Source organism: Lepisosteus platostomus, chromosome 6, assembly GCF_059453375.1.
Source record: "Lepisosteus platostomus isolate fLepPlt1 chromosome 6, fLepPlt1.hap1, whole genome shotgun sequence".
Classification (NCBI taxonomy): Eukaryota; Metazoa; Chordata; class Actinopteri; order Semionotiformes; family Lepisosteidae; genus Lepisosteus; species Lepisosteus platostomus.
This window is the reverse complement of record NC_142616.1, coordinates 48,421,242-48,443,603: the sequence shown is the minus strand read 5'-3', so window position 1 is coordinate 48,443,603 and position 22,362 is coordinate 48,421,242. Positions and strand designations below refer to the sequence as shown.

At 37.2% G+C, this 22,362-nt stretch overlaps 1 protein-coding gene across 12 annotated transcripts in view; it reads right to left on the bottom strand.

Annotated features, from left to right (window-relative positions):
* Positions 1 to 2,046: 2,046 nt before the first annotated feature.
* nisch (nischarin) overlaps positions 2,047 to 22,362 on the bottom strand; it is a 40,573-nt gene continuing 20,257 nt past the window's right edge. Inside the window, exons 13-22 of one of the 12 annotated variants that reach the window (XM_088636130.1) lie at positions 11,444 to 11,552; positions 9,744 to 9,859; positions 9,540 to 9,601; positions 7,914 to 9,242; positions 7,235 to 7,418; positions 5,423 to 5,573; positions 4,912 to 5,037; positions 3,757 to 3,918; positions 2,129 to 3,676; positions 2,047 to 2,094 (exon numbers count right to left, since the gene is read on the bottom strand). In XM_088636130.1, coding sequence (XP_088492256.1) covers positions 3,048 to 3,676; positions 3,757 to 3,918; positions 4,912 to 5,037; positions 5,423 to 5,573; positions 7,235 to 7,418; positions 7,914 to 9,242; positions 9,540 to 9,601; positions 9,744 to 9,859; positions 11,444 to 11,552 — 2,868 coding nt within the window. In that variant the 3' untranslated portion in view covers positions 2,047 to 2,094; positions 2,129 to 3,047. Of the gene's footprint in view, positions 3,677 to 3,756; positions 3,919 to 4,911; positions 5,038 to 5,422; positions 5,574 to 7,234; positions 7,419 to 7,913; positions 9,243 to 9,539; positions 9,602 to 9,743; positions 9,860 to 11,435; positions 11,553 to 14,491; positions 14,566 to 20,816; positions 20,851 to 22,362 lie in introns of those variants that run through there. The other 11 variants (XM_088636131.1, XM_088636132.1, XM_088636129.1 and 8 more) reach the window with 11 other exon arrangements.

Below are 22,362 nucleotides of genomic sequence, written 5' to 3'. Positions count from 1 at the left end.
AAAAAACGCTAGATTAGAAATTTGCTTGGAAGTAGAATGATAAGCCAGGAGAATTTGTTATGGACGAATCAGACCAAGATTGCGAAGAAGGAAAATGAAGCTGCTCCAAATATCATGTGCCCATCTGAGAAGCATAATGGAGTTAATATCATGGACTCAACATGTATGACCACCTCTGGAACTCATCTTTATTGATGATGTAACTAATTAAACTATAATAGCAGCAACAGAATTAATTCTGATGTTTACAGAATCATCTTGCCTGCTTATGTAAAAGAAAATGCTTGCTAATTCACCATGCAGGAAGCAATAACTGAAAACATATGACCAATGTATAACTAAGCAGTTTATCAGGAGAATCTGATTTAACTCCAACTGATTTAAATCCAACAGAGCTGCGTTTTACATTCTAAGTGGCTTAAAGGGATATGCAGTCCATTGCTGACTTTTATACTTGTAAGGTACAGTAAAGTAAATGTGTTCCAATACTTATGGTTCCTTGAAGTCACCAGAATAACAAAAATGTTTTTGTTAAAATATGCAGTTGCATAAAAATGAGATGCATATTAAATTGTACTTATTCATCATAGTCTCATGATCACACCACTTGGCAATAAGGGTAAAACAATGCTTCCCAAAACCATTTGGAGGGCACTACTGTATATATCTGCTTTATGCATCACTGAATTTAAGTTGAAATATGCAGAAAACATAAAAGAAACAGAGTGAAAAAAGATTAAAGGAAGAACTGGAATAAGGAACTGGAATTGAAAATAGCAATGTGTGATTAAAAGGAATTTGTACAGTAAATCCACTTTAGTAAGCAACACTAGTGTAAACATACAGAAGGCATTGCCCAATCACTCACTGATCATCTGGATTAATCAAGAAAGCCCTACAAAGGGCAAAATAAGGTCTTGTTTTATTTCATGTCTCTGGCTTTATTTTAATGTCACTTGAATGACTGAATTTGTTCCAAGATTGTCTTGAATATGAATAATTTCTTCATTTGTTAAAGATATCTAAATATTCTTCAGGATTGGAGAGCTGTAGGATAGGGAACACAATGCTTGATAATGAAATTGTACTGTAGTGTTTACCTAAATATAGGTCAAATGGCAATGTTATGTTTTAGCTCAGGAAAAACGTAAAAAATAGCAGATCTCAGCAGGTCTCTAGATGACCTTGTTATTTCAGGAATCTTCATCAAGATGACAAAGTGATAAGGCAGAGGAAAACATTTCCAGCCGATTTCCAAGAAAACAGCAGCATTAACTAAAGATGAAGTCTGTGGTCTTGGCCTGAAAATTATTTCCTGTTATATCTTTAATCAGTATTTTTTTTACTACGGTACATTACATAAAGATTTTACTTTTTTTTTTTCATGTATACGATTTTGTCTTGCTGACAGAAAAATGTCCATTAGAGTATTGAATTTTGCTGCCCAATTTATTATCACGCAGTACATTAGACAAAAAAGTTGTTTTCATGTGTTTTTCTTGTGTTTCAGATTCTCCCAATCTTGAAAAGGTTCAGCAAAGAAAAGAAAAACAGGATTTCATGGATAAGATCACTGCCAAAAATACTTCAAATGCAGACTTCCACCTCCAAGGAAAGGCAGACATTTCCTGTTTTCACTCTCTGCGTTCAAACAACCATCATCTCTCAAATAACTCAGACTTGCCTGGTGCTTTCATTATTCTCATCATTTAACTGTGGAAAAAATTAAGGTGATTTCATGATTTTATAAAAATGCAGCAATGTAACAGTTAAAATAATTTTTTGTTTCAGGTGACAAATATGGGTCTCAATCTGGAAACAAAGCAAAAACTAAAAGTAAAAAGCATAACTACATTACCACAGCAGAGAAGGTGAGATGTTGGCAAGCTAAAGACCTAACATTTCAATTTAAATATTACAAGAAGCAATATGAAATATGTGCCATGTGTTCCTATACTTTTGTTGCATTTTTAAATCTCTTAGTGCAATATATGTTAAAAAGAATAACATAAAACAACTTAAAATAACCTACCGAACACATTTCCATAGCATTTAAAAGAAATTTGATTTATTTTAAGAGACTATGGGGTCATCCTGTCTTAAGACAGAAGACTTTACACAAGTTTACAACATGTAATTTACATTGACAATTACTGTGATTAAAAACTAACCCTCACACAAAATAAAATGAAAATGTAAATAATTAAACAAACACTGGCAATTGAGTGTAAATGTTTATATATTTCACAGGTATAAATTATGTAAGACAGGCAGTGTGAATGTATATAGCTTCACTGTGTAGTGGGACATAAAAATTATACTAATTTTGTTTTTTAAATGTGTGCTTACATAATGTGAACAAAAAAAGCATACACAAGTTTCAAACTTTTTAACACGACTTGCAACAACTAGTGTGATGAATCTTCATTTCTAAGCAATTTAAAAATACATTTTAGTTCCTATACTGTATATAACTATTATTGTCCTTTATACAGAGAAAAATAAGAATAGCATTCCAGAAACTGTGGAATGGGCAAATTCTAAGCACATATACGGTACAGTATGTGATATGTTTACTTTAATATAGGCTATCCTATGTACTTTTTATTGGCTTTCATATATAGCATCCAAACAACTAGTCTCCAGTTCAACATAAAACAATAAATACAGATTACAAATATAATCTTACAGAAACACAAATGATTTCTCATAAAAAGAATCTTTGAGGATGTCAGCCTTCCTCTCTCTGAATCAAAAGAAAATGTCAGAATTCCAAACAAAATAATGCATTTTTGTTTACAAATACTATTGATACAAACCAATGTAAATTATTTACATAACACAGATTGTACTAAATTGTTACTTGAAGCAGCATTAAAGAGAGAAAACTCTGCAACAGACAACAGCAAACATTAAATTCTGTGGACTCATTTGTTCTATGTACAAATTCCCAGTATGTGCTGTGAGGAAACTGTAAAAAAAAGGATTTCAGTTAGAAGAATCTTTGACATTTTACTCTTAGACAAGTTTAAAATGTGCATCATGTGTCACCCTGTTAGCTCCACAGGCAGCTCCCTGCTGCACAGTGTCTCCCATTGGCGAGCCAGCAAAGAAATCAGCTTTTCTCTGCTGTCAGCTGCAGGGACGAATACACACCATTGGACCTCTCTGTCATTGCTGCAGCCAGTTCTCTTTTTCCCCACAGCACTGAGCTCATTGCCAAAATGGTCCATCGTCAGGTTGCACAACATATCAGGACTTTGGAAGTCATCAAAAACAAAGGTGAGGGCCTGAGGGTAGGTCTGATAGCCCATCAAAACCCTGTCAAGATCTCGGACCCTCCTAGCATCCGTCAGGAAATACTTTTCTCTCCGAGGGGGCTCTTTAGCAAAATCTGGCAGTGGGTAGCTGATATAGTCCTCATCAAACAGGAATATGTCAGAACTGGTAAGAATTAAAGTTTTGGGTTGAAGGAGATATTTATTCCCTAGTTCTGAGCTTTCACAATGATGGACTTGAAAAACTAGCATATATAGAAGGATATTAAAGGACTGTGGGTTATGAGGTTCCCCCATTTTTTCGGCCACAGTGTATGTGAGGTCCCCAATCTCCTCTTCACTGGGGTATATGAATGTCACTCTGCTGGAGTGAACAAGCTCATAGTTTTCCATTTTACCTGCCATTATAAAAAAAATCAGTTAATAAGAACTGAAATATCTCATGGAACTGAAATAACAAAAGCATTAACAATAATACCTCTATTTTTGTTTCCAAATTCAGTGTAAAAATCCTGTTCCAGTGGTTCTGGAGATGGAAGTTTTTCCAGTAAAGACAGAACTGTCATAAGCTGTTGTATGAATCGGTGAGTACCATAACTGTCTCTGGTCAGGCAAGAAATTATCTGATCAGCAGATGGGCCTGAAAAATAGAAGACATTAATCTCCATACTACAGAGGGGAAACATACTCAAGGCACCTCAGGTAAGACAGTATAATGCAATAGATTTTAGCAGTAACAGTACCATACCATTATTGTAGTGGAATAAGGAGCTACTGTACATTTCGCACTTCTGGTTCCATTCCTCCCTTCTAAGTATTTGCTGAAACTTTTTCTTATATTTTCTTACAGGGTGCTTTGCAAAATTATTAAGACACTTCCTATAGTGTCCCATTTTGTAAAATTACTAAAATGATTCAGACACTTATTTTTAAATGTATTATTTTATTCAAACTCTGAAAGCTCAAATTGAAAATATCTAAAGGTAAGATAAAGTATAGAAAATTTCAGCAAAAACTAAAGAAAAAATCTGAAATATGTTGATTGTGAAAGTATTAAGATCTGTCAACACCGTCTTAATGCCAGTGTAAAATACATTCATGATTATATGCAGCCATATCACCCTGCAACTCACAACTGGCAACCCACTGAAGGTAAGCAGGTGTGAGCCTGGTCAGTACCTGGATGGGAGACCTCCTGGGAAAAACTAATGTTGTTGCTAGAAGAGATGTTAGTGGGGCCAGCAGGGGGCACTCACCCTGCAGTCCATGTGGGTCCTAATGCCCCAGTATAGTGATGGGGACACTATACTGTAAACAGGCGCCGTCCTTCGGATGAGACATAAAACTGAGGTCCTGACTCTCTGTGGTCATCCAAGGGCGTTTCTCGAAAAGAGTAGGGTGTAACCCCGGTGTCCTGGCCAAATTTCCCATTGGCCTCCTAATAATCCCCATCTATGAATTGGCTTCATTACTCTGCTCTCCTCCCCACTAATAGCGCTCAGTATGTATTGTGTTATGCAATATTTTAAGATTCTGTTTTGTTTCCTTATTTTTATCATGATTCTTGGAAAAATGCCTTGGAAAAATAGCAGCTGTCATATACAGCATAAGGAAAACAAAGCTAAAAACTCACCCACTACTCTAAAGTACTGATCAAAAAGCCCAATGTTAACAGATATCAGATCATTCATCTTCAATGCAAAGCAGTATGATAGCATGAAGTCTCTTTTGTTCACATCAGGCTTCCAGTTCCAAGCTACTGGCAGGGACAAAAAACATAAAACACCACCCCTGACACGTAATTACACAAATCTCAGAAAGCAATAAAATCTACACACAAGACCACTGGCGTTTCTTGAATAACTTATCATTCATTACACATTTTTGTAAAAAGTAAAACATTCTGTAAAACAAATTGAAAACAAATATGGCAATATTCTAAAAGGAGTGTAAATTTCCACTGTATATCAACAAAATGATAAATCATTACTTTCCCGTTCTGCAAAACAGTAATAAGGTAAATGTTATCAAAAAAGTGCTGGAAACATGTGACCTCTATTTTGTATTTAAAAATGGCCTTAAAACATCATATCTCCATATGTGTACATATATGACTTAATTAGAAACAATTTAGAAATTCCTACGTGTTTGATCAGCAAGTTGGGAGGCTGAATTGTCCAGCACAAAGTATAGTGCTTTAGTGGAAAGCATGATGCAGGCAGTTATTTCCATTTCAGGTGATCTGTAAAACACCACCGATGACCACAATATGTGTTTTAGTTCTTCATTCTCCACCTGTAATTTAAGGAAAAAAATCATCCAGAATTTTCCAGTGCTAGGAAACTGTCTTCAAAATCCCCATAATTTTGCCTTTGTAGCCCAAGAGGGGTTTAAAAAAACAGAAACATTTAACATTCATACTTCTTCTGGATCAAAACTTTTATTTTCTTTATACTCACTTAAGGAATAAGCATTAAGGGATTAGGAATTTCAGTCTGCAGAATTTGTTTTCATAACAAAACTGTATATTTTTGGCTTTTTCAGTGATGATAAAACTGTACATCCCCCTACATTAATAGGTCAATAAAAACACAAGAACACTATTTCAATCTATTTTTGACCAGAGCTATGGATTTATTGCTATGTGTCTACACAGAGAATGGCCACTTCTAAAGGTGATATATAAAATCAAGGCTTTAACTTGCTTTAACTCCGTAAGTCTGAGTTCTTGTGTCTGTCCTATCCAAACCCGAAAGTATTACAATATGTATCTTTATAGCAGGTGGTGTACAGCTTTTTAGTACAGGTTACACTTTTCTAAAATGTATTTAAAAAATAAAAACGATTACAATCTAATCTTTCCACGTTTGATCCCAAGATCCCAAGAAAAATAAGTCTAAATGGGGAGAAAGCTATGCTGAAAGTTAATTAAGATACTTAGAAGACAAAGATATCAATTTATGTTGCATTTGTCTAATTGTGAATCAAAAAACACATATATTTAAACCAGCGTTTGCGATTTAAATCAAAACGCGATTTAAATCAATAGAAATGTTTATATTGTAATGCCTAGGTGACTATTCATTGTTATTAAAATGACTTAAATTCAATCATGTTGTGATATTTAGAAATATAAATTTGTTTGGTGCGAGTGAGGTTTTATTTAATCTCTGACCCAGGGAAACGTTTTATTTTTTCAAAGAAATGTTTGTTAAAAAAAAGTCATGGCTCCAGTGGGATTCAAACACAGAGCGTGTGACGTGTGAGTCAGGAACCTAACCCACAGCACCACCGGCAAGGTCACATGCAGAGTGCTGAAAAAGCACTACAGAAACATTATCAACAGACAATGTACAGAGTGTACTATTCTTGTGTTGCGGTACATGAATATAATAATATCGGTATTAATTTCTTTAGATACGCGATTCCATATTATATTCCCTTTTAATCAAATTCTAAAAGTATGGTTGTTGACTCCGGTATCACGTTAGTTAAAGACTTCGAAGCTTAAAATGTTTAGGGAGAAATGGAATACTGGTGTGTATTTTTTATTTAAAGTACCGAGACCAGCCATATACTGTATGTTTATGTTCCAAAATTAATATCATTTATGGCCTTCACACGCGTTACAGTATGCTCCTATTCTTTTTATGCTCAGCTACTAAGATTTCCCTTCAGTGGTAAAATTCCATATAAATATTCAATGCTAAAACGGGCACAGTAAAGACATTTACTGTAAATCTTTCTACGACCGACCAACGAGTGCCCGTCGGTCAACCAATCACGTACCGCGGTATTTTGCGTCATTGCGCGCCCCGATGCGCGATGCCGTAGCCAATTACCTCCGGTACGTGTCTGTACCGCGTACTTTGAATGGCTGCATCTGTACATACACTGCTTGGTTAAACAGTAAAAAAATGAAATAACTTTAAGCACATTTCTTTTTAATAAATTACCTCAGCAATGCTGTTATAGAAAAACTCCACTAAATTGTTCCCCTTCAGACTGGCGAGAAAATGAAGAGATGGGGAAACAGATAGGTGAAATGGACATTGATTTTCATCACTCAGCTTCTGTATCAAAGGATCAGAGGGATACAGCAGTGAAAGGGTTAAACGAGGCCTTGACAAATCCTGAAGACTGATGAAGAAAAAAAAAGAAACAAATTTAAGGACTACAACACCAAAAAGCTTTGGATAAACATACAATAATATACACTGAGAAATTAAAACTAACCAAAAAGAAAACATTTTTGAATAATGGATTATAATGACAGTAAAAGCTTCACTTACTAGAGTAATTCTGATAATGGACCATAACTGGCAACTACACTGTTAAAATATACACAACAGAAAACAATACTGAAAAATAAATGTAATTGAAAAAAATTGTGAGAGTAGGTTGAACAGGAGTGAACAAATAAATTACTTAAAAAGAAGGCATATGTTGCACAAAAGGTTTAAATGATTGAAAATCACATGATTCAGGGCGTGTCTGACAAAAGTCCTTCAGCTTATGATGAAGAAATTTAATCACAGTGCTGCCAACTTGTTGGTATTCAAACATTCTGTGGATGATTAACCTATTTATTCCACTATGGTCTTTTATTATAAGGCAATTAATAGTCCACTATACCTGCACTCAGGAGTCTCCTTGGTTATTGTGGAGTTCAGCTGACAACTGTTTGCTGTCTTACTACAGTTCTTTGTCTGGAAAAAAGCGACAGTCTTCACATCTCGCAGGCTGGATCGGACATGACTAAACAGTCTACGAAATAAGAAGTTGTCATGAGGCAGTACAAAGACTGCAGTGACAAACTTGTATCCAGTCAAAAGCTGAAGAACATGGCTATCATGAAATCTGTGAGCTGCTAGGGCACTACTGCTAGCACACTTCTGTTGGGAGTCAAGAAGCACAAAGGCCAGTGGGATTTTGGTAAGTTTAACACAAGAATCGCTTGGCATCTGATCTTTAGAAGTCCTGGCAAGTGCAAAAAAGTCAACTTTAATAATGTAGAGATACCGTGGAGATAAAAACAAAAAACAAGGAATGCAGAAGAGTTCTTTTTCCATCTCCGACTGCCACACTTGTGAAAAAAGATCAGAATGTGGAGAGTTCCCTTCTAGTTCCAAGAAATCTGCAAAGTTGCTTTGAGTGTGCTGGTTACAAGGAGGAACTTTTGCAGAGTCCAAAAGATGAGCTGCATAGGCACCTTTTATGTCACCTTCTTCATATTCTTGAGATTCCAAAAGGTGACTTATGAAGTCTTTTTGTGAAACATCTCCATAGCTTAACCCAAAACTTGAATTTTTCAAGCTAGGATTAGACCCGCTCATTAAACAGAAAATCTCTTTGAGGCTCTGGGAATCTGAAAGGAAGTACCACCAAGTATCACAAGTTTTTATCTTCAAGGAAAGACATGCCTCTGGAATATAAAATCCAACAGTTTCTATTTCTGTGTATGGCACAGCTAGATCAATATTTAAGTGGTCAGTGATGCTTTGTAAGCTGGTAGTGACCTCTTCCTGGGTAATTATTAACACAACCAGCAACTTGCTAGTCAACACAACACAAGATGTTGTCTGCCTCATTCCTTTATTTACTTTAATGCAATATAACCAGTGAACTTTGGTTATATGAACAACCTCACTATCTAAATCCTCGGGACCTTCTACCAACACATCAGAAGAAGTGGAGCAACCTGTTTTATCTTCTCTCTCACCAAGATCCATTTCAAAATATCCATCACTAGAACATGGGCTCCTCACTTCCTTAGGCCCACCATTGTTCTTATCAGTACGGCACTCTCTCTGATTACTCTCCCATAAAGCTTTGCTGATGAGACCAGTTAGATATGCAGTAAAGTCCAGATCTGTGGCAGTGTGAGATACACAAGATAAAGGCAGCACAGGGGTGAACTTGTAATCCTTCCATATATTTCTGTCTTCTCCAGAGCAGCAACAACTGTAACAAAGACAAAACACCCATGGACAAATCAGTCTTAAGCACAGAACAATGTGCTGACAAAACTGTGAAATGGTTTAAAGTTTTATCTAGTGTATATAGTAAACAAATATGGGTAAGTGCTTTAGTTTTCAATGTAAATGCAAATCTTCAATATTTACAATAGTGAGGTGGTGCCATCTAGAGCTCAAGGTCATACAATTCTAATAAGGCTCCACACAGCTTTCTAACTGGTATCATTCAAAACTCAGTAATGAGTTTTTGACATATTATAGCTTGATATTAAGTGACCTCTACCTCGACTGATGATCACTGGTGTTCTCTTGTAACAAACTGGAAGAAGGTGTATGTTTCTTATACTGTAAAAAAAACAGATAATCAAGAAACCAAATTTATATTTAAGCTTTAGTTTTGTTTACTTTTTATCTTTAGAGAAGGCACAATACCCAATACAGAGCTACTGTATGTTTTTTTACTAGGCAACCTACTCAATTACAGTACCTCTACTGTTTCCTCAAAGACTTCGATATTATAATTGCAGCATTCCTGGGCAATTGCAGAATCCACAGAAGTTGACATTTTGATGTTATCTAAAGCGGTCTCTTTACATATTATTTCTGAAACAGAAAAATACTTGTTTTTACAAATGCATTCAATGCATTATGGTCATAACATTTCTTTGATTTGTTCTTGCAATTACACAGAAGGAACACTGCTGGTAACATGCAAACATGTTAGATTCATTACTAATTTTAGTTATGTATGTGACTAGGCAAACGTTAAGAATTTATTATTTCTGATTGTTGTGTAGAAAAGTGTGAGCCATATAACCTCTAGAACATAACAGACGGTTCACAGGAAAGTTGTAGTTTTAATTGTGAAAAGTATTTTTCAGGAGGTAAACCTTACTTATAAGGCAAACAGCACAGAACTAAATCCCACCACAATAAAAAGTCTTCAATGTACCCAGTGCAAATAGTAGAGATAAGAACGATAAGAACAGAAAAGGTAAAGATAATTTAATTCATTTTACTTTTGTTTCACTAGCTATACTAAAAAGAAAAAAAACGAAACTACCTACATACAGGTATTCCCCGACACTGAAATTGTGTTATGTGTAAATTTCCCTCTAATAAAAATGTACAAATTTGTGTATATTCATAAAGTTATTGCTTTATCATTTATTTTCATTAATTAATAATTTCATTATTAATTATTTCTTACATTTATCATTACATTTTAGTTTTTGCCTTTTTTACTGAGACAAGATAATAGAAGTAAATTAAGGTTAGATTGTGGACAAGAGAAAGGTGGTAATAAAGAAGAGAAAATGGTTAACCACACATAATTTGCCACTAAATATTTTATGTTTTAACCAATTTTAATACTTTTGGACATTTTCTGATTTGCAGGGATGGATTCAACATTGCTTTGTTCAAACCAGTAGCACAAATACTAATATTTATCTCATGCCTCTGAATTATTCTATGGAGTGAAGTTACCTTTCCCTTCCTGGAGTGGATTAAAATATGGGGATAGGCTTATTTCTAAAATCATAATAAACCATGTTTGAGTTGATCAAAACTATGTTAGTTGAGTAATACCTGTATACAAAAGCAACTACATAAAATAAGCACGTTGATGAGTACATTTGTTGTTTTTACTATTACCTGTTCGACCAATATTGTTGTAATTTAATACATGCAATTTAGGGAGAGGCTGGAAGAAACATTTACAATACTATACAAAAGCAAGCATTAGGAAGCACTCTAATAATTAAGGACACACTTAGAAGGACCAGTAGCTCTTGCAAATTTCCACATGAAGTCAGTAATTGGAAATATGCATCTCTTTTATGAAATAATATAAAAAAGCTTATAATTGCTGCTACTGAAAATGAGTTGAATTAGAGATTAAAGTTTAATAAAAGTGAGAAAATGTATATTCTGCATTCAAATCAGATAAAAGCGGGAACTTAAATACAAAGATATGGTTCTTCACTTATATAGCATAATAACAATTCCTCAGTTCAAGCTCAAGCACGTTTTTTAAAAGGCCCATTTGAAAAAATAGCCATAAACAGATTAGTAATTTCAGCAGCAAAAGGAGTCACTAAACTTCTTGCATTAAAGCACAGCAATGCAGGACAGAGAGCACAGCCAAGAAAAGCCCAGCCCACAGCCGGATACATACTTGATTACCTTGGCTGGAGCTAGCTGATGGGGACAGGGAGGGAGAAGAGGGCCGAGCAGCAGAAGAGCAACAGTTGGATTTGGATCCAGCAGCAGAAAGAGCTGATTCCTCACTGATCTGACGAAGAGACCATGGACTTTTCAGGGTACATACAGATGTAGCCATTCAAAATGAGCGGGGTATGCTGCGGTACAACGCGGTGGGCGTGTCGCAATTAACGCGTCATACCGCGCTGTACCATAATGAAATTAGATTATGTTAATAGTATCTGGAATCACCTTGTAAAACCGCCAAGTGGAGCTAATAAAGCTTAACCTCTCATGTACAGCCTTTGAGCTGTCACCAGAAAACACTCGGTTTCGAACCCTGATCACTGCTGAGGGACAATCTTTATTCAATTAAGAATTTAAGTTGTATATTCTTTAGACTTTTACATTTAAACTGTGTATTACAGCATTTTAATCATTATACATTAAAAAGTTGGTATATTTTATGAAAGCAGTATTGCTCAGTTGGACAAAAGAACACAATTTACAACCTTTATCATAAATATTTTAATCATGCATCAAAGTCTTTACCAAAGATATTACTAATAATATTAATAATGAATGACCTTGGACAAGCTGTAAACTCAAAGTATTACCCTGGTCCACATTCTTTGTAACCCTCTTTGTAAACGAAAATACTTTATTTTTTCATTGACAGAAAGTAACACCACAGCATTTCGTTGCTCTGATCATGTATTTGTTTCCAATCATACAAAGTTAGTCTTGAGAATCTCAGATTCACCGTGCCTTTCACCTATTAATTTAGTTTAACATAAACATATTACTGTATGTAAACTATACTGTATATGGCTGGTCTTGGTAGTTTAAAGAAAAAATACACACCAGTATTCCATTTCTCCCTAAACATTTTAAGAATCAAAGTCTTACATGTGGTTATTTTGGAAACGTTTTTACGTGCTCCTTCTGACCATATTACTGTACGTTTATATACTTTGTGAAAATTGATCGTTTTAACCTTTTCTGCAAACATGCTTGTTATCGGAGTAAACAAAAGCATAATTTTAGAATTTGATTAATAGAAAATATAATATGGAATCGTGTATCTAAAGAAATTAATAATGATATTAATTTAAGGATCTAAATATCTAAATATATGTATCTATATAGCAGGTAGTATTACTGTATTACACTTTCTTTGTAAACAAGTTTTATTGACACCCAAATCGCTGCGGGTGAAAAAGAAAAAAGTGAATTCTGTTTTTTGTTATGGTCTGTAGCTCAAATCCTGCTTAACTAAAATTAGACAAGAAGAGCATTATTGGACAATGTTGTGAGGCTCTGGCGGAATTTCTCTGTAAACTGAAGAGTTAAAGAGGAGACACGTTGTGTATCGCCTCTTTTTACACTTGTAAAAAGGAACATTCCAATGTTAATACGACACAGAAGATATTATAAATTATGTAGCGCTTTGTGTTTGCGCCATACACCCTGCGGGACCGCTGTGTACATATGTTCACAATGCGAGAAATACTCACAATACATGTTCGTGGGAACAACCCGCATAGGTGATTTAGAAATATATATTGTAGTATTGCTGTAGCTGTAGTGTTGCTGTAGTATTACTGCACAAACAGTAGTATAAGATTTCCTATTGATATGTGTACGGCTGGTTCACCACCATGCTACATCACTGTGTCTGTGGCGTAATAGCTTAAGTGACTGACTTATAAGCGTGAGGTCAGGTGTTCAAATCCAGATCTTTTAAAAAATAAACATTTCTTTCAAAAACTAAAATAGCAAATATTATTGGCATTCTATTGACATTTTTTATATTTCTAAATATCACAACATGTTTGTACTGTATGTACACAGCGGTACCGCAGGGTGTAGGGTGCAAAGCCGATGTTGTGCATGCACCTGGCACTGCAGCCGAGGAGCACTCTCTCTCTCTTCACAACGCGAAACTGTCACTCTTCTGTGTAAAAAATCAGTCTGAACACCATCGTTGCTGTTTTTTAATAAGCTGCTGAGTAAAGAATATTTGAATTTTCCTGCTGCCAGCAGTATATATATAGTTGACCCTTACCCGAATGAAAACAGGACATAAAGAAAGGGTTTCAGAAATCAAACAAAGCTTTATTCCTGTGCTTACAGTCTGGGTAATTGGAGGATGCGCTGTTTTGTTTCCTATGGTGATATACGGTTTTTCACACTAAGCTGTATTGAGCAGTATCTCTTGCGTTGTGAATGTGTGTATGCAGCGGTCCCCCCGGGTTCCAGTAATTGCGTAATTACGTATCGATGAAAAACCGGAGTTTGTGGTTTTTAAAACGCATTTGGTTTGAAGGCTTTCTGTGTTTCCCTTGCGAAGATATGGACAAAAGAATGTTCGAGCGTGGTAAAAAAAATGGGAAAAAAAACTACATAGTGAAGGCTCAGGGTAATAAATCAGTCACTTAAGCTCTCATGTGACAACCACTGAAACAGCCATACACATACTGTATCAATAGAAAGTCTTATACTACTGTTTGTGCAACAGTATATGAATATAGCTATACCGTTATTGATTTATTTTGATATGCTATTCCATATTATAGTTCCTATTAATTCTAAAAGTATGCTTTTGTTTAATCCGATAACGAGTGTATTCGCAGAAAAGGTTAAAACTATCAATTTTCATGAAGTATATAAACATACAGTTATATGGTCAGAAGGAGCATGTAAAAAAGTTTCGAAATAACCACATGTAAGACTTTAATGCTTAAAATGTTTAGGGAGAAATGGAATACTGGTGCGTATTTTTTCTTTAAACTACCAAGCCATATACAGTTTCCATAATATGTTTATGTAAATATGTAAATATTTAATGCTCTTCTTTTTATGCTCAGCTACTAAAATTTCCCTTTAGTGGTAAAATTCCATATAAATATTCAATACTAAGCGGATTAAAATGTGCACAGTAAAGAGATTAAATGATTAAATCTTTTCGCTACCGCCCAATGCACCACTAGTGCCCCTGTCCGTCATTTTGGCCAGCCAATCACATACCACAGTACGGTGCGGTGGCGCACCCGTAGTTGCCCGCGGTACAGGCTTGTACCGTGCATTTTGAATGGCTGCATCTGTATGTGTACATAAATACTAATCAGTAACACAAATCTGTGGAGGTTAGTGACAGGTTTAGAAACTGCCAAAACTATAGACAACACTAGCAAAAATACTGCTTACACCTAATCAAAATGTGCAGTGTTTTATTTCTGTAATTATATAAAAAAGACTATATGCCCTACATTAAAACAAAAGAATCATTAGTTTCCCAGATACAGTGATAATATGCATATGGTGTGTTCCTGTTAAAATAACCAGAACTCATAAGTATCCACTAACCCATCCCTGGGCAAACTACGGCCCACCAGCCAGTTTTAACTGGCCCTTGAGGTCAGAAAAAAAATATTTTAATTATCATTATTGTCAGTATTTGCCATTTTCCACCTTGTTTGGGTGCTATTTTTTCTTATATTTCATCATTCTTGCCGATAGATGGCGCACGAACACAATACCAATTTGATTTGTCGGAGAATCCATCTCAAAAGTTAAAAGACGTTTTTATTTAATGCGCATGGGAGCGAAACACACAGAGATGCTTGGTGTATTTTTCTCAAATTAATTAAACCAGAACAGTCCTTAAATATTTTTCTTTTATCTATCACACTTTCCTATGCTTACAAGATTAGCAGTGTTCCAAAATCAGCCTACCTCCCTATTCGCTAAAGATAACTTCTTTTGATATAATTGGTTACTTCGTTTCCTAGCACGCATCCTTATACAATGGTATAGAATTAAATAGTAGCCCTTGTGCCCAATCCAGTTCAAACCAGTTCTAAATGTCCACCTTGTAAAATACTGCACCCTCTGCAAGAAAGGTGTGTACGAATTGCACAGAGACCCTCTCAACAAATGGGTGCATAATATGTGATGGACCCGGTGTCAAAATGAGCGGATTGAAGAAGCGGAAAGTTGACAGCAAATGCAGAGTGTTCAACATAGAATGGACTGCAAAATACTTTTCCACAGAGGTTGGAAAAAGGCTAATGTTTAACTTGTAAGGAAAGTGTTGCAGTGTTCAAAGAATACAATCTCAGTGGGCATTTTTCTAACAAACATGCCAACTATGCTAGCAATCTGTCATGCGAGGAGCAGTCCAATAGAGCTTCCAAACTAGCCGCTAGTTTAAAGCCTCAGCAAAATGCATTTTTCAGCCCTTCTCCCATCCAAGAGGCCAGCACAAAAGCAAGTTACCTGCTTGCATATAAAATTGCTAAACAAAGCAAGCCATTCTCTGAAAGGGAGTTTTTGAAGAGTGTATGATAGAACTCACAGATATTTTGTCCAGAGAACAAGAGCAAATTTGAGCAAATAAGTATCACGCAGAACAGTTACCTGTCGGCTCGAGGTAATCGGTGAAGACTTGGCTTGTGAGTTAACCCAAAAAAAGTTTTATTCAAGTTTTATTCAATTACATGCAACTACAGTAGCACTCTTGGGTTCACGTGGGTATGCACCCTCGCCGCTGCCGCCTCAGGTCGGCCCCCCCACCGCTGGGGACTCGAACCCAGGCCTCCGGCGTCACTCAACAGGGACCCAGCCAGTTGAGCTAAAGGGAAATCTCCCTTCAGCCCGATGGCTGCGGTCCCTGCTATTCACGGGAAGGGAGGTGACGTCACTGCGCTGGTAAGCCGGCTCAAACAACCTGCAATGGCGGCCATATGCGTTACAGTACTGATATATGAAACTTGTGAACTTCATATGTGTGAGGGGACTTCATCATCATCATCTGTTAATTCATTTTCTTTAAGATATTGACTCAGATCACCATGACTTACTCTATCATTCAAATGTTCGTTTGGCTCAGCTTGGGAAAAGTATTCAAGTAAGTGTGGGTGCCGAGAGGGGAGATCGACTCCTTTTTGGAGAACCTGAGAAAAGCCGCGGATTTCCCCAAGCTCAGAGATTCAGACTAGCTCTGTGACTTTGCGTTTACTGTGGACATTTTCACTCACTTGAATGAGCTTAACGTAAAACTGCAAGGAAAAGATGTCTTTATTCCAGAATTGTATTCGAATGTGAACCCATTCAGAGCTAAGCTCACCTTGTTCTCAAAACAGATAATCAGCCACCCGTTAACATATTTCCCCACTCCAGGGACACTAGACGTGTCACATGCTCAAGCACTAATAAACAAGAAGTCCCTCACAGACTTGCATGGAGAATTTTCCCATTAATTTCTGACTTTGATCAAATTGAGAGGTCTCTGTGTCCCCTGACTTTCAACTATGAGACGGCAGCACTAGAATTGCAGCTGGAACTGATCTATCTGCAGAGTGATGTAACTCTAAAGGAAAGTTTTATTCTGAAAAGCTGGATGAATTCTATGGATCACTGAACAAGTCCGTTTCCCTGTATTTGACAAGCAGCACAAAATATACTGGTTTTATTCGGATCTACTTATGTGTGTGAGCAAACATTCATCTTGATGAACATCAACATATCATGTCACAGATCACAACTGAGTGACCACCACTTGAGCTGTGTATTACCGATTGCCACAACACAGCTATCAACGGATTTTGATGCTTTCGCAAAAAGAGATGATCAGCTGCATAGCTCTCATTAATCAAGAAGTCTACTGGGTGAGTGTATTTCTCTCAGGTTATTGTTAACATTGAACTAATAAGTCTATGTTGGATTTTAAACTTACATAGGGCATAGGCTATCTGTAACGGCAGCCTGAAGTGGCCCGCTATACAGTTTCACTGGATCTTCACCAAAACTAACTTTCCTGGCTGATCCTGTTTGGATAGTGATGCTCTCTACAATCAACCAACACAACCAACACTGGTGTCTCAGACACCAGAGCATCCAGTTTGCTCTCTCTTTCATATCACCCTGTGAGAGCAACCTCTTGTCACGGTAAGGCAGTACATTGGTTTAGCCTGTGCTATCAAGACTGTTCTCTCTCTCAGCTGTGGGGAGAACGTACATTACTACCTTGGCAAGCAATGCCCCAATTCTCCAGGTACTAATGCCTCCAGTCAGGGCAGGTTCTGCTGGCAAATCCTGTTCTTCTGCAGTGCACTTTATCTCCACTGAGTCTGGAAAACGAGCTACCACACCTGTCCGGGACCTCTTACAACCTTCAGTACAGTCTAAGCTGTATTTTTCAAGCCTCACTCACCTAGTCACATAGGCCTGTAAGAAAGCACAGTTCCTCTCTGTGGGTCTCACACTCCCGATTTCCAGACTGAAACCCTTTCTCACAAACCAACTTCTCACTACCTTATAGATCAGTTAAGGATAAATAATAATCAAAGTATATTTTTAGAAGTTCTCTTCTTGCATTAGATATATAAATAAAAAGCAATTTTCAGGTTTTTCTACTAAAATACATGAACATTAAAGTATTTTCAACCTTCCCTTATTTTTTTTTTCAATGTAGACAATATTTGGTGTAGAACAAAAACAAACAAACAGGTAGATTGCATGCTGCATTTCGGGACCTTGTTTTCCAAACCCTTCAGCGCCAAATGCCTCATTACTGTTCTTGCTCATTTGTCCACAGCACATCAATTTGATTCAAGTCCAGTGACTGAGACAGGCTTGTCAATAACAACCACTTCATATTTCTTCAAAAGTGTACCTGATGCTCTGACATTCCACCTCAGTCATCACACATTACATTTAACAACATCTAACAGAACTGAAGAAAATACCCAGCGGTAGATTCATAGTCCAGTTTATCATCAGTTCAAACATCCCACAGAAGAAACCTCACATTTTTGTGTTAAGTGACGTGTTTTCTTCTTTAAATATACTGCATGAGTAATTTTGTATTTGTTGCTGCCAAATACAAGGCAATATTAACAAATTCACTCTGTATTCCCTGGTCTAAATACAATAAAGTGTTAAAGTGTTACCCAACACAACCCATCACCCAGTAAGCAAAATCTAAACTGACATGCATACCGGCAGGAGCAGCAGATTATCTTGAATTGAAAACCCATTAACTATCTGCAACAAAGCAATTTTGGGGATAGTTTGGAGGAATTTCGGCAGAACAAATGGGCAAAGCTGGCAGTAAAAGACAGTAATCCTTGCTAAAGGTGCTTGTACAAAGTATTGACTTAGGGGGCTGAATGCTCACAGGAAGTAACATTTTATGTTTCTGTATCTTTGCAGGTTTGGCTGTTAATCAACCTCTTTAGTGTTAAGTACTCAGTTTGCTTATAAATGTTTTTGAATAAAAACAGTACATTTGAAACAAAATCTGTTCATTATGAAATTTAATAAAAACAATCTCTCTAAGAAGTATAAATGTAAGGTTAGTACTGGTCTATCATTACTATAAAAACATTGTAACAATGTTTGCCAAGGAGCAAAAGGATAGTTATGAAGAAAATTACTACCTTCATTTTAAATCTCCAAGAAAATACAATAGTAGAGGACGTCTTTACCTTCACTCACAATAGTTTTAAAACATGCCATTTCTGTATTATTTATAACTCTATCCTTGAAGTTGAGGGAATTAACTAAAACTTTTACTAAAAGTTTGTATTATATCTTGTTGACTATGTATTTCTTTACTTATATTTTACTAATTCGGTCTCAGGATGTCTGGACTCAAACGATAACATAGCTACAAGGTGTCTTTATGGATAGCTGGCATAGTTCTCAGGGAAATGATAGAGTGACCTTTCCTGGAACAAATGATCTACTCAGCAGAAGGGGCTGCTTGTTACGCAAGCTGACAGTAAAGAAAACTTATGTACTGGTCAGTTTTACAGAATGACCATATATAACCACAATGCAAGCAGAGAGTCATGCGGTAGAGTATCTTTTGTTTCCCTATATAAAAGAGCACTGCAAGCATTGTCTTTGGAGTTTTGTGTACAAGAGCAAGACTCCCATATGCATATGAAATAAAGACGACTTTCAACACACAAACTCTCGGCTGGTGCTCTTTGTTTGGCACAACAATTTTGATGCCGTGAGCAGGGTACTCTCAGTGATGGAACTCCAATTGAGCAGTGGAGGGGAAAAGCAAGGTGCCACTTCTTTGAAGAGGTAAGGACTACTCTTTATAAAAGTCCCTTCTCCTCTCCACTGCTTCGAACGGAATTTCCTGAACTGCAGTGAGTACAAAAGAATGTAAAGAGCTGAGGTGTGTGTGTGTGTAAACATCTGGAAAGTCCTAGGCAATAACAATATTGTAGATCAGGTCGAGATAGAGGAATTGTCTTGATAGCATTCCGCATGGTCTGAGCGGTAAACCCAGGACTGAGGCACCTGGTGCACCTGGATGCTTTTGCATCGAAGTTAGGCGTAGATAAGAAAAGTAATTGCTATATACTGTGTTCTTCCTCGTCAGCCGTGGTCTCAGGTGTTGTATCCTTGGACTGTACTTGCAGGGGAGCCGGGGATGGTAAATCTGTTTGTTAAAGCTAAGGATAAGAACTTAGTTCCTGTGGTTCAGTTTAGCCAGAAGGCTTGCCTCGCTTGAGAGCTCACATGGCACACGTGGGATGCGAACGTTAGACAGAATGTGTCGTGTGAGGACAAATTAGTAGAGGTCTCTAACTGGATGTCATAAGTAAAAAAACTTGAAGAATGTGAAGAAAAACAAAAAAAATAAATATAGATTATCAGATGGTGTATGAACACTGGAATAACAACAAACAAACAGAAACGGGTCTTGTTTTAGTGAAACATCTAAGAGCCTGACAAAAATATTATTGAAAAACAGAATGGGACAAGAATACTACCCACCCAGGACAGACTGAAAGAAAGTTACAGCATGTCAACAGAAAGAGAGAGAGGATGTGTCAGAATTCATAGAAAGGTTTGTTACACTGTGGTTTAAATACTCTTAGCAAACAATGAAGAGGTTAATGAAGATACATCTGTAGTAATAAAACAGATTTATCTGAATAGGCTTAAACCAGATATAGCTAAGACGCTACATTTGCAATTTCCTGATATTACTGAGAATGACAGGAATAGAATATGTTTGAATAGAGAAGCGAGGAAAATGGAGTGTATGCTCAAGTACGTGCGTTTCAGATGGGGAGAGCCCCCACTGGTTGGCAGGGCGAGGGGAGCCAAATCAAGCAGGATAAGTTATCAAATAAGTCGATGTGCAATTACTATAAAAAACCAGGGCGTTTCTGGAGAAATTGTAAGAAAAAGGCTTGATTTCACAGTTAAAGAACCTGTCAGAAGCTGAAAAGAGAGCCTTGCATGAAATAATAGATTTACTAGGAAGCCCCCTTGTAGCCTCCCTAAACTTATCGCAGGATTTAAATACAAAAGAACTAACCTTACATTTTGCAGTAAACGGTGTCCAGGTTCCCCTATTGTGGGACACAAGAGCACAATTGTCTTGTTTAGCGACTAAAACGGCAAAAGGTGTGATATAACATTTTCCAATGTGGGTGGGGGACACCTGTTGATGATATTCTGATTGTTTCCCCTGATGAGGGAATCCATAAGGCAGAGCTACTTCGAGTATTAGATCTTCTGACAAAGAAAGGACATAACGCCAGTTATAAAACACAAATCTTTTTGGAAACTGTGATCTATCCGAGACGAAAGATTAGTAAAGGGAAAACAGAACTCATTGAAGCTATTCGAGAGTTTCTAGTACCAAAGATTGTGAAGGAATTGCGATGATTTCTGGGTCTGTGTAAATTTAACAGAGCCTGAATGGATTCCTTCTCAGAACATGCTTAACTGGTGAAGGACTTGCTTAAGGGGGGGTAGTGCAAGACAAAACTGCCTTACCCCTGCAGCAGAAACCGCTTTTAAGGATGTGAAACAAGCTCTTTGCAGGAAATGGCCATGGGATGGATTCCCACAGACGGATCAATTGTGTTTTTATGTCTGTATGTAAATGAAAGAAATAGGTTCTGGGCTGCTGCGCTGGGGCAGGAGCATGGAGGCAGGCATTGCCTGGTGGGTTATTCAGAACCCCTTGATGCAGTGGCTAAGGAGCGGGGGCCATGTTTAAGGGCTGTGCAGGCGACCTGTCAGGCTGTACAAGCTATGAATAATCTGGCCCAGCAGGCCAAGTTCAAGGCGCTCATAGAAGCCTGAAAATATGCGAAAGATCTAATTGTAACTATTTATACGGACTCATGGTATGTTTTTGGAGTCTGTCATGACTTTGGGAAATTATGGAAAAACAGGGACTTCCTTACAGCTACCGGGACTCTTGTCAAAAACGCTAAGCTAGTGTCAGAGTTATTGGAAACTCTGTCTCTTCCAAAACAAATAGCTGTGGTAAAATGTAAAGGTCATAACAAAGAAGACACCTCGGTGGCCACGGGAAATGCTTTAGCAGACCCGGCAGCCAGGTAAGCTGCCATGAAATATGGGTGGCCCGATCAGAAGTCAGAGATATATTTGAGATCATTGGCCTTTCAGCAGAGCTCAATTAAGGAGCTTTAGAAAGAAATCCCCAAAAGAGGAAAAATGGGCATGGTTGGAGAGAAACATAAGTTTGGGGGAAAATTGTTTGTGGCGGTGCCAAAAAGACTGGCCGGTTGGCATGCCCAAAGTCATTGATACCCTTTGTTGCGAGGCATATACACTTTGTGGGACACCCTGAGGAGATGCAAATGGTTCACAATTGTGCAGTAGTTGGCTTTGCCACATACGCAAGGGAACACACTTCACTGGAAAAGTGTGTCAAGCTGTGGCAGAACTATGAGGTATTAGGGGGGACCTGCACTGTCCTCACCATCCCCAATCAGCTGGAACTGTTGAACGGATGAACAGAACTCTGAAAAATAAGCTCACGCGCTATCACTCAGGAGGAAATTCAATGGGTGGATGTGCTGACACCTGTGTTGTGCAGTATCAGG